General features: G+C 48.7%; 1 protein-coding gene across 1 annotated transcript in view; it reads right to left on the reverse strand.

The window, feature by feature from the left end:
* Window positions 1-221: 221 nt before the first annotated feature.
* Window positions 222-13,157, reverse strand: part of LOC122905386 (serine palmitoyltransferase 1-like) — a 31,689-nt gene continuing 18,753 nt past the window's right edge. The window contains 4 exon segments of the mRNA XM_044247002.1: window positions 222-332; window positions 2,267-2,396; window positions 8,954-8,976; window positions 8,978-9,087. Coding sequence (XP_044102937.1) covers window positions 222-332; window positions 2,267-2,396; window positions 8,954-8,976; window positions 8,978-9,087 — 374 coding nt within the window.

Consider the following 13,157-nt stretch of genomic DNA (forward strand, 5'->3'; position numbering starts at 1 on the left):
AGTCAAGTCTTTAAACAAAAAAAACTGTACACTTGTAAGTCAATTACACCTCAATACAGTAGGCTTTAAAAAGCTGAGTCTTGATTATTGCTTAAAGACGGGGGTAGGCACGTAACGCTCATCTGCTTCCCGGGTACGTAAGCGCCCGTTATGCAAGCAGCGCAGACATCCGACAGGAGAAGCGTACATAAACAAACTGCCCCGTCAGAGTACTGCCATGCTCAGTGAGCGTGCTGGTTTACCAGCTCTGGGAGAGGACAGATAGTCCCAGTGTTCATATACAGCTCTTCCACGACGATGAAACGTCGGGTGACCCGAGCCTTGTGAGCATTCTTTAAAAGGAAAAAAAAAAGACATTTTATTTAATTTTTTAAAGGATTTTATTTATTTGACAGAGAGATCACAAGGAGGCAGAGAGGCAGGCAGAGAGAGAGGAGGAAGCAGGCTCTCCGCTGAGCAGAGAGCCCGATGTGGGGCTGCATCCCGGGACCCTGGGATCATGACCCGAGCCAAAGGCAGAGGCTTTAATCCACTGAGCCATCCAGGCGCCCCTAAAAACACATTTTAAATTTCAGTAACTGCAAACGCAGAATCTGTTAGATGCTCCCTAGCACTCCATCTGACAATATCTATTCATCTGAGTAAGTAAACCAACTGACAGTCTGGGTGAGTTTCAAGTTCAAGGTTTTATACCCTGTTACTTTGAGACAACGGCGCTTTCTTTTCTCATGTTTCCCAGTTCACCCAGTCCGTGAGGTGACCGCACACATACACACACACGTTATTTAGGTGCTCTGAGAATGCCAAAGCACAAACAACCCCCCACACCCAGAATGACTGAGCCCAAGGGAAACTTCTGGGGGAGATAGGCACATTTTAGGTCACAACGAGGCCATGATACCTGGATTATCCACTGGTCAAAATGTATGGCCAGGATTTGTTCACTCCAACATCTACCAAATTTGCCTAAAACCGAGCTACAGTGACGATGGCAATCATCACAGATGATGGGACTGTGACAGAGGCTCTGATGATACAAGAAGGGCACGAGGCTTCTTATACTACTGTATTTCCTTTGAATATGCCCGAGATTTTCCATGATAAAAAGTTGAACAGACAGACCCTGTTCTCCTTCACCTACCCAACAGCAGATAAAATCCTTCCTAACCATCAGGTCAAGTAAAACTTAACCATGACCTCATCCAGACATGCGTGAGGCAGTGGCGGCGGCTACTTCAGAAGACACAGAACCTTCCTGCATCCCGCTGACGGCAGGTCACGAGTAATAAGCCGCCCACCCTGGGGAATTTGTAAATGCTTCAGGCATGCAAGGCTGGAAAAATACTGAGATCCTTGGGTAGAACTGGCACCATCTTCCTACGCAAAAGTTTCTGGCCTCTACGCTTCTAACAAGGGACATGCCAGGACCCACGGCTGTGACACTGAGAGCACGTGGAATGCACAGCCCCGAGCGGGCTTGACTACCTTCACACCACTCTTGACTCAGACCCGAATGCCATGGGTTTGCTGGGGGTCACGGGGGAGGACGTGAAGAGAGGCGAGCCTCCCCTACCTTTCCAAAGTGAAGTGTTTTTATTACGGCTTAAAAAATACTCAATGGAGGAATCTTAGGACATGGGAAAGTGCAAAATATTTTTAACAGATTAGGTAGTTACAAGACCCATTGACAGTGGCTGTCCTTCTTTTATAAGAGTTTATACTCTGTTCAAATCAGGATTTTACTGCCATAGTGTCAGAACCTGAGTTAAAAAAATTATTTTAATTAATAATTACTGAAAACATGATTTCGGTGGAGATACACTGCTCTGCTGTGGATACACCACATAGTAACTATGGCACCAGCGCTGGGTGCAGGCAGTTTCCCGTCTCTTGTTTTTTTACATCACACCATGACCACATCGGACTCTCTTCTGCAGACAGTGCCCCAGATGCAGGTATAAGCGCTAGCGCGGTCCGGCGTCACCACCACAGACTGGGGAAGACACCCGGTCCCCGACGCGCATGCTGCCCTCCTCTTCCAGGAAGCTGCCCGCGCTACCTTCCCCCAAAGCTGCTGTAAGTAATTAGGTTGACGAGGAGGTGATTACAGGCAGACCCGCCTCTCCAACGCGGAGCAGGAACGCCCTTGCTTCACACCCACGAGTGGTCCACAGGTGAGTTTTCATGACAAATTACCATTTCATACATAATTCGGCAGGTTAGCAAGCACAGAAGAACTGTGTAGTTTTCTTCAAAAGAGTTGTACCTTTTGGTCTTCCGTCTCCTGTTCCTGCAGCAGGCGCTCCAGGTCGGCCAAGTCATTGTGCTGAAACCATTTGATGTCACTCTGTGAGGCCTGCAGTCCTTTCTGAATGGCAAAGCAGGCAGCTCTGTCTCTGCAGGGAAGAGAGAACACCAGACTGGGGTTTGCAAAGGTCTTGTCAATATTCTCGCCTGCGCTCTGGGGCCGCTCACCGCGCACTCGCTAACGCTCAGGTCAGCAGGACCCTCTGGCGGCGCACACGGCCCCACGTGCCTCACCATGGGCGTCCTCACAGAGTGACCCCGCTGGAGCTCCCCCTGCCTCGTTTTGCCCTCTCAGAAGGCAGTGTGCACGTCTGCTCACCCACAGCAATTTCTTCTTTCTGAGACACACACAACGCTAGTGACCTCACCCTAAGTGGCGTCTCGGATTGGACCGCCGCAGACTATGCCCTTATTCTGCCATGAGAAGTGATACCAACTGTGGCCTCTGGTTGTGTCGGCTGAAACTCCAGTAAGAGCTTCTAAACCAAGTTAGGGGGGGAGGGTGTCTCTGACATTAAGCTGCATTATTTTAAAGTATGTGCAAGGCTTCTGCCGTGAAGATGGAATAGTCCTATTTTCCCTATTTTTCTAAGTACAAGCCCAAACCCCGGAGACTACACATAGAACAAACATAAGAAGACTCTGAGAAGTGCAGAAAAATGACAGGCTGGCTGGCGACCTATGACATGCCGTCTCGTGCGCTTCCCTGACTTGGAGCTGACGAAGCTGACCCCCTCCAAGTACCCAGGGGCGCGGACACAAAAGCTCACAGAACCTGCCCTCTGTGGCCCAAGGGACAGGAAAGGGGCAACCCGGCAAGCAGAAATGACTCCACTGTAGCCAAACCAGAGAAAAACCTGGGCTCATCCCCCCACACCAGTGAGGGCTGAGGGGCCCAGATTCGGACGGCTGCAAAGCTAGGAGGCGCGCCAACAGCCACCCCGGTGGCCTCTGAGAAGGGAGCCAGGACTAGACCCCGTGAGCCAGTAACAAGGGCCCTCCCAGTGGCGTCCGTGAAGACCGCATGGAGAGCCCCTGCCTCCGCTCCCCCCTCAGGGAGGGACAGCCTCCTCTTCCTGGCTTGGGCTGTGCCAGAGAAGGCTCAAGGGAGAGTGGGACTCTCATTAACGCCGAAGGAAATGAAAACACCCCCACCCGGGTGTCAGTGGAGGCGGAAGGGGGACCCTGGCCTTGTACCTCCACCTGGCAGTCATGAGGCAGTAGTGAATGCCCCCCACCCCTAATGGAAGAGTGACAGAGAAAGCAGACTAAAATCCAAGGTTTAAATAAAGCATAAACTCTGAGAGCAGAATCCGAAAATGTCCTGATTTCGAGTATCACTTGTCATACCAAGAATCAAAAGATATCAAACAGAATGAAAGAAAATAATCAACAAATACTAATGTTGAGTTGACAGATGTCCGGATTATATGAGAGTCGTTTTAGAGCAGTCATGATAAAAATACTTCAGTGGGCACTTATGAACAGGCTTGGAACAAGGGAAAAACAGAAAGCCCCAGGAAAGAAACATGAGACAAAGAATCCCATGGGAAGCTAGAACTGAAAAACACCATGGCCAGAAGAAAAAAAAAAAAAGACAAAAAGGAAAGGCACAGGGATGGGCTTAGCAGCAGGCCGGGTGGGACGGAGAGAAGAACGGGAGAAGTAGCGGACAGAACAGAAGCTAGGCAACGGAAACCAGAGAAAAACACACGACAACGAAAGAGCAGAGTCTCAGGGACCTGCGGAACTACAATGAAAGCTGCCACACTGGCTGCAGCCGAGGGCTGGAGGACGGAGAGATAGCGGGGCTGAAAAGTACTCAAAGAAATAAGGATGGAAGGTGCCTCCAATTTGGTAAGAAGCTGGGCAAAATTCATACAGGTAAACCCAAACAAACGCCAAAATTACAGTAAAGCTTCTGAAAACTAATCATGATAAAGAAATCTTGAAAGCAGCCCTAAAATGACATCTTACATAGAAGAGAAAAATAATATGAGAGACCAATTAGAAACCAGGGAGGTCAGGAAAAAGTGGGGTTTTTATATTTACATTTATAATCTAAATGCTTGGAAGGCGAGAACTTGCAAACAAGAATTCTGCAACAAGCAGAAAGATCCTTTAGGGAACAGGGGCAACGAAGGCAAATGAAGGAAAACCAAGAGAAGATGACTCCAGCAGTCCAGGGGAAAAGGAATGGCTGAAGGAAGCTTTTCACATAGAAAAAAATAAGTAAAGAAAACGAAAGAATCTTAGATTATCAGAGAGGAAGAAAAAACAGAGTAAGTAAAATTATGAACAAACACACTACGCTTTTCTTACTTTCCCAAGTTTTCTAAATTATTTTGGATGATTTAAGTAAAAATTAGAGCACTGTCTGATGTGGTTTTCAAGTATGTGCAGGAAGTACTGAAAACAATTATAAACAAGGAGAGTAGACAAGTGTAAGGAAGGTAAAGGTTTCTCTACCTGAAATGATAAAATGACGAGACCAGCAGATGGTGATAAGTTACGTGTATACATAATGTCATATTGAAAGCAATGACTAAAAACAAACAGGACTATGCAATGAGAAACACTCAAAAACACCATGGATAAGTCAAACTAGAATCCCAAAACAAGTTCACTTAACCCCCAGAAAGGCAGGAAAAAGAAAGAAAAAGAAAAAGAAAACCAAAAAGGAGATAACAAATATGCAACAAAAAATAAAGTGCTCTCACATGTCCAGTAATTACTTTCAATGTAAATGGCCAAAATACATGATTTAAAGATAAAGACTGGCAGAATGGATCAAACAGGTCCCAACAATATCCTACCTTTGAGAAAATATACCACAAGGTACATAATAATGGCTGTATGTGTGATACACACGGAAAATACAGCATGCAGACATTCATCAGGAGAAAGCAGAATACCTACGCTGTTATCTGATGAAGTAGACTCTGGAACAAAGAAAATTACCAGAGACAGAGAAGAACATTATGATACAGTGATAACCAGGATCAAATAACCAAGAAAATATGCAAACGACAGAGCTACAAAAGGCTGAGAAGCAAAAACTGAGGTAAGAGAAGGAACACAGACACATCACAACTACTGTAACTGCAGAACTACCAGACGGAGAACCAGCAAGGCCAGATCAGACCTCAACACCACCGTGAACTAAGAGGATCTAAGTGTCGCTTATGCAACACATCACCGAGCAATGGCCAAATATTCGTCTTTAGTGACCAGGCAACATATTCTCACAGAGACCACATCGGGAGCCATGACACAAACTGCAACAAATCTAAAATCTCCCAACACTTGGAAAATTAAACACACTTCTAAGTAATTTGCGGGTCAAAGAGAGTCTAAAGAAAAATAAAATATACCAAACTCAATGAAAATAAACAGACCAAGGTGTGTGGGCCAAGGCTAGAGGAGCACGCAAGTAGCGCACAGCACTAACATATTAGAAAAAAGGAAAGTCTCAAATCAACAATCAAAATTCCCAACTAAAGAATCTAGAAAAAGAGCAGAAAGAAGCCAAAGAAGAGCAGAAGGCAGGAAACAGTGGCAGAAAGTGACAGAATTGAAAATAAAAACACAACGGAGAACAATCACTGAAACAAACAGCTGGTTCTTTGCAAAGATAAATAAAATTGAACTGTAGCAAAACTAACTAGAAAGAGAGGAGCCAGAATACCAGACAGGAATGAAATGCATTATCACATTTAGAAGAAAAAGGAAGTATTATAAAGAACATAACTTAAGTCTGACAACTGAGAAGAATGAATTCCTTTAAAAACACAAACCATCTTTTTTTTTTTTAATTTATTTGAGAGAGAGAGACAGTGAGAGAGAGCATGAGCGAGGAGAAGGTCAGAGAGCGAAGCAGACTCCCCATGGAGCTGGGAGCCTGATGTGGGACTCGATCCCGGGACTCCAGGATCACGCCCTGAGCCGGAGGCAGTCGTCCAACCAACTGCGCCACCCAGGCGTCCCAAAACACAAACCATCTTAACTCATCAATATGACGCTGACAATCTGACCCGTAGTAAGGAAATTGAATTCAGAATTAAAATTCTTCCAAAACATAAATCTCTAGGCCTGGTTGGCTTTACTGGAGAAATCTACCAAACATTTAAGGAATTGACATTAATTTTATACTGTTTCTCCAGAAAACACAAGAAGGAATCCCAGGGGATTTTACGGTCGTCTCCTAATGACAAGACCAAAGTCCAAAAAATGCAAACATCATTAGCTATTAGGGGAATATAAATTAAAATCACAATAAAATCTCTCTATACGCTTATCAGAATGGCTAAAATTTTTAAAAAAATGACAATACCAAATGCTTCTGAGGATGTTGAGAAACTACTTCACTTAAACACTATTTATGGGAATGCAAAATGATACAGCTGTTCTGGAAAACAGGCGACGCCATGAGACCAGCAGCCGCACTCCTTGGCCTACGCCCACAGAAATGAAAACCTAGCTTTAGAGAAAACCTGTGCATAAATGCTCATAGCAGCCTTCTGTGTTCTAGCCCCAGGCGGGAAAGAGCGTAGACATCCTCTGTCAGTGAGTGGTTCAACCAACGGTGCTGCTTCCGGACCGTGAAGTGCGACTCAGTAATCACAAGGAAAGAATTCGTGATCCACACGACACGGGCGGACCCCCAGAGAATTCATGCCGAGGGAAAAAGCGACTCCCAAACACTACTGAGTGCACGGCCGCACTTGTATTAACAATCTTGAAATGACAACATCACGAAAAGGGAGACCGGATGTGGCTGCCAGGGGATAAGGAGCGGGCAGGGCGGGAGGACCACCTGTATGGCAACCAGGGATCCGCCGCGATGGAAATGTTCCGGATCCTGCCTTCATCCGTGTCCACATCCCAGCTATGAAGCAAGCACTGGGGAGACAGGGCAAAGGGCCCGCAGAATGTCTGCACTATTTGTGGTGAACAGGGACAGACCCAGCACAAGCGAGCGCTCCGCCGAGACTCCTGCCGGCAAAGCTCCCCCACCGTTCGCTGAGAGTCAGAGACTAAGCCCTGCGCGTAACTGTCCAAGCCTGACGAATTCATCCGATAATTTACTAAACACCAGCATCGCCTCCAGTGCTCCCACCTCGTACCTCTGGATGGGTCCTGGGCGGAACGTTTAAAGTGATGTGTCAGAGCACGGCAAGTGGGAGCGAGCACAGTCCAGGCCTCTGGGCCGGGACCATAGACAAGGTGACCCCGCACTCGGGCCCCGACAAGGACGCACACGAGCTCCATGTGGCCACATGCCGGCGCTCCAGGCTGCTGGGCGCGGGGGTGGAACGGGCTGCACACCCCCAGCCCCAGCCCCCCGACGCCGGCACCGCGGCGTGTGCCTGAGCTTGCCGCGCCGTTGAGCTGCTCGTTTATTGACCGAGCTGGTGTCTAATGAGCACAACTGAGTGGAGATGCGCTCTCAGGCAATGAACTAGTAAGAACCGACGGAGGTGCCACAGAAGCAGAGCCCAGCAAGCGTGAGGTGGGATGAGCAGGGGACAGCGGGGCCGTATGCGTGTGTGCACACGCGCGTGTGGGAGGCCTGACAAGCAGGGGACTGTGACAGGCAGTGTGCGCACCCCTGTGTGATTATGGGTTCCATGAGAGACCAAAGCCCTCCAGCTGTGAGACTCCCCGCATGTGGCAGGGTCTAGGCTTGGCCTGTGAGGTGAGGGAGGTGAGGGAGGGCCCTGCAGAGGCACCACCGTGCGGGGCGAGCGGCACGAGCCAGCATCAAGGAGGAGGGGGGAGATGATTCTAGGCACAGGGACTGGTGTGTTCAAAGGCCCGAAAGCGAGAGGAAACTAGCGTATAGGGCCAATGAGGCTACAGCACGAGCACCTGAAGAAAAAGGAGACAAAATGAGTCTGGAAAGGTGGTCTAGAACGGAGAAGACTGTAATAAGGACGTGGATCTTTGTTTCAGGAACTAGGGGAGTGCTTAAGCATGACATCATCAGATGAGCGTTTTTAACAAAGATTATTCTGGCTATGCTGTTAAAAAGGAAAAGAGGAAACAAAAGTAAATCTGAGACCTAAAATTCAAAGTCCCTTAATGATCCACTCAAAGGACAGAGGAGGCTTGGGCTAGAGGGTGGTACCCGCGGTGGGGGCAGCTGGCTGCCCAGCTGGGCCAGCCCAGCCCACTGCTCTCTGCTCTCCCTCTCCACAAAAGTGGAGACGCCACACAGCCAGGGCACGTGTGCTCGAGCGCGCAGATTTGCTCTTGGCTTCTATGATCCTTGCAAGCCACAGAGCAAGGTCAGCAGAGAGCAGGACTCGGGGCGGGGCAGTGGGCCACGGAAGGCTCTGCTGAGCGACTGTGTGGGCGGTGACCATGGACCTTCAAGGACACTACGCTGCCACAGAGCTACAGAGGGAAGTAAGTTTGGCTTTCCCGACACCAATAAATAAAACCAATCAATTAAAAAAAATGCTTTCAGCATCCTTCTAGTGATGGTCTCATCAGTGCCGCACCAATTACTTTGTGGAAGTTCCTCTTTAAACAGAAAGTTGGTATTACCTAAGGCAGAGAGCCTCTAACAAAGGCATTCCCCAGGAAGATCACCGTCACCTCCAGAGGACCTCTGACGGGCAACACAGGTAAAGTTACTCACACAAACACGATGTCCCCTCTCTTGGGAGTAAGCGGTGATCGCACTGGCTATGGTGGCAAACCCGTAGGAGTACATGATGGCTTCTTCTGTCTTCATGAACTTTGCCAGGTGGTCCTCCAAATCCAAGTGCACATCTACAATAAGATGTTCAGTGGTTGAAACATCTTATTCTTTTTCTTTAAGTACAGAATAAAGTAAATAACGTAAGCAGTTTAGTTGGTAATACTGTCACTTTATGGCCAAATGAAACCGTCTTTGAGTTGTAAATTATATGGGATCTGCTGAGATGACTCTCGGCCAAACGATTCCCCAAGCCTATGAATGGCATCAGCTACTCCTCCGTCCTACGAGGTATCAGTGGGGCCGCGCCGACCCTGGCTCTCGCTTCTCCGCCACGCCAGCTTGGCCACACAAGGCCCAGCGACTTTACCTGCTTTAACTCCCTCAACCAACCACATGGAGGCTTTACTGATTTGTGACGCAGTATTAAAGCCTTTTCCCATTTAGCAGAACGTACCACAGCAGACACTGAGACAACTGGAAACTGCCTTTTAAAGGAAAAGACAAGACGAGTAGAAAAGACAAGACAAGTAGAAGAGCCCGTGCGCCCTGCAGACAACGGCACTCCCTCCTCGGAGAGCAGCGCCCGCATGCGGCACGCTCCTGCTCCGGCTCCACGGCGCTCGCTCTCCGTCCGACTCTCCGCTGAGTGTTCGGGGACTTGAGATGCGCAGAGATGCACAAAGGGAAATGCCGTCGTTTACAAGAGCTACTTGAGAAGAACACGGGTGTAACAGCGGGAATGGACTGTGCCCCCTAACTGGGGACTGCCCATCGCAGTGGTTCACGGCCGCTCACCTTCCCAGGCCCCAGTGCCAGGCTACACACCCCAGCAGGCAGGCCACACACCCCAGTGGTGGCTAGAATAAACAGTGCATGGACTGGCTCTGAACCTGAAAACTTTGAAGTGGTCCTAAACGAGGCGTTACCCAGAGAGAAGAGGACTTTTTTTTTTTTTTAAAGATTTTATTTATTTATCAGAGAGAGAGAGGGAGAGCAAGCGAGCACAGGCAGACAGAATGGCAGGCAGAGGCAGAGGGAGAAGTAGGCTCCCTGCCGAGCAAGGAGCCCGATGTGGGACTCGATCCCAGGACGCCGGGATCATGACCTGAGCCGAAGGCAGCCACTCAACCAACTGAGCCACCCAGGCGTCCCAGAAGAATATTAAAACTTCCTCTAGCTCTTTTCACCACAGCAGGACCCACACCCAGACAACAGTCAGAGTTCTGCTGCACTCCCCGTCTAGGGACAGGGAAGCGGACACCTGAGGCGAGCTCTAGTATACTTGCTGGGTACGGCTGCTCAGGTTTCACGCTCCGCACTGCAGGTCTCCTGCCATCGAGCTGGGATTAGCTCAGGGCACCTGCCTGCTGCCATCGGCCACACGGCGGCGAGTTCCCACCTGTGCCCTCCGTTCACGAGCAAGTGCGCTCATCTCCGGTCAGGAATCACGGGGTACCGCGCTGCTTCAGGCGGGCAGGCCACAGGCGGGACCCGGCCCCTCATCTCTTCCTACAGGCTTGGAGTCCTGGAGTTTTCCTGTGCCAGCTGCTCCCTGCCTCTCAGTCATGCCCCTCTGTCAGGTGGCACGAATCCAGTCCCCCTCCCTGACCCTGTGCTTACCAGACTACCCAGCTTTACCTGGCAGCCACTGCACGTCTGATTAACAAATGAATGGAGAACATTACTGGACTTCCCTCATCTAAACACTTTTTAAAACATATTTTTAAAAAGTCCATTCTTTTATCATGACCTGATTGGAATGGGATAAGCAGTTTATTTTCACAATTCCTCCAAGACATGTGTACATGAAAGACCAAACATGCCTCTCCCTGTCGGCAGTTAAAATGTACACCAACACAGCCTATTATGAAAAGCACATGAAGTGCCGTTTGACATCCATTCCCGAGAGGTCATGGTCACTGCACGGACGACATCGACATCAGCTAAGTGTGGGACTTAACGGTAACGAAGTTGATGACTGTGTCCCATGTGATCCAAATGGCGTCACACAGGTGCTTAGGTCTTGAGAATCAGACCTGTGACATCACCAACACAGAGGACATGACCCTGACCCTGACGGCCCGCCCTCTGCCACACGCAGCCAGTGAAAGGTTTCGGGGAAAATTGGACGAGAACGAGGGAAGCGACCACATGCTAGAGAATCGGGCCTCCCCCACCGAGCGAGGAGCTCCTGCCTCCTCCTCAGCGCACTCTCTGCAAGGTGCCTGCAGGCAAGCCCCTGTCACCCCCACTTCTGATCAGAATGAGGCCAAGTCCCCCTCTGCACATGACAATGGGGCCTCTAAATCAGGACTATCTATCCCAAATCTCCATGATTCAGTTAGCAGACGAGCCCCAGAACTGCTCTCATCCCGTATCTCCATTTCAAAAACAAAACACCTGCTATGGATAAGAACTATTTTTGCTAAATACAAAGAAGACTTTAAATCATTCTGTAGACTCTGCTTTACACGACTCCTTTTTTCACTGAGGAGCGATGATAAAGTCAATCTTGATTTAATTTCAGGGCTTCAGCATTAGTTACGCAGTGGATGAAAACTGCATGCTGGAAATGTTCCCACCGTCATACATACTCATAACTGCTCTTACATCACTGCAAAAAGTGGTTAACAGGCCTCTACAGTAAGTCGATGACTTACCAATTCTTGCCTTTCCCAAAAGTCTAACAAAGACTGGCCTCTTCTCCTCGTACCTGGAGACACTGGGCTTTAGCTGATGGCAGCTTCGCAGAGCAGGTTTTGGGATAGGCAGGTGTGCAGCACTGCCTGACTTCTGACGTGTGACAGCTACTCTGAGCAATGACTAAACTCTCAGCCAAGGGAGGAGGAGGCAGCCAGCAGGGAAAGCGCCAGGCCGCGCTCTCCTGTTCCTGATGTCGGTCTTCCATTCAGACGAACTGTTCCACCAGCTGCTCCACGGATCTGCACTGAGTGCAGGCAGAGCACCGCACCCACGGAGTCACCGCCAGGAACACACGCTGCAGGGCAGAGGCCACGGACGGAGGTGCCCAGAAAGCTCTGTGTCCCTCCCAGCACTCACGGCCCTTTCTTGCACCTCCTCCCTAACCAGAACCTAACAGAATGGATTCGAGGCCAGGTACAGGATGTCTGGCACCCACGGCAGGGCCTGGCCATGGCAGTCATCACAGGGGATTCGAGATCTGGCCCCCCGCCTCACCAGGTGTGGACCAGGGCAGGCCTGACACTGCTGCATGCCTCTCAGGTCCTTCTGTCAAAGAGGGAACAGTCAGATCTGCCTCAAAGGACTGTTACCAGAACCACGAGTCAATGCCCGTGAAACACTCACAGTAACACCCGGCATGGAAAAACCAATACACCATTTAAGTGTTTGTATAGGTAAATCAACACTTGTAGGATAAAAGGCTTTCTTTTAAGAGGAAAAAAGCAGTTACACCATTTTCTAATTAAGTTGTCCAAACCCCACGTATTTAAGAGCCTCATATTATAGTAATTTTTCCATTTGCCTTCCCTTTTATGTATCTCCTCTTTTATTCTGCTAAGAGGTATTTTGGCTTTCTTGGTTGTCTTCCAAAGGGAAGTGTACAAAACAGTCAACTTCAGAACAGTTTAGAAACCACCAACTACATTTTTTCTTAAGGCTTCTGTATTTTGTGTTACATACTGTTTTCTTTTTAATCCCTGGAGACAAGGACAACTTTTCTTAAAAGTATGAATAATATACTTACGCACTCCTTAGAGCATATAGGGCTGAGTGTTCTCCAAAATGTTTCTACGTGCAGCATCTTACATGATTCTTGCCAAAACGTTCTAAGCTGTGCGAACAAGGACCGTCCCCTCCTACCTTGCAAAAGCAATCCCGTGACGGTTAGTAGGAAGAAGTGGCAGGTCTAGGAATGTTACCACCAAGTGTTCCTCCTAATAAAACATGCAGGCATGACTCAGTTGACTGCTCTGAATTAAAGAAAGAATATATTCTGAAAAATAAACTGAGCGATTTACTTCACTAATGGCTCCTGAACACAATTAAATGCCACCATCCTTCACCACGAAATCCTGCCACTGTCTGTATTCTGACTTAGTTTAAGAACAAAGAGTCAAGCAGGCACCGTGTATGCAAAGCAGATACTGGGAAACCAGTG

The sequence above is a fragment of the Neovison vison genome, chromosome 4, assembly GCF_020171115.1.
Source record: "Neovison vison isolate M4711 chromosome 4, ASM_NN_V1, whole genome shotgun sequence".
In the NCBI taxonomy this organism is placed as follows: Eukaryota; Metazoa; Chordata; class Mammalia; order Carnivora; family Mustelidae; genus Neogale; species Neogale vison.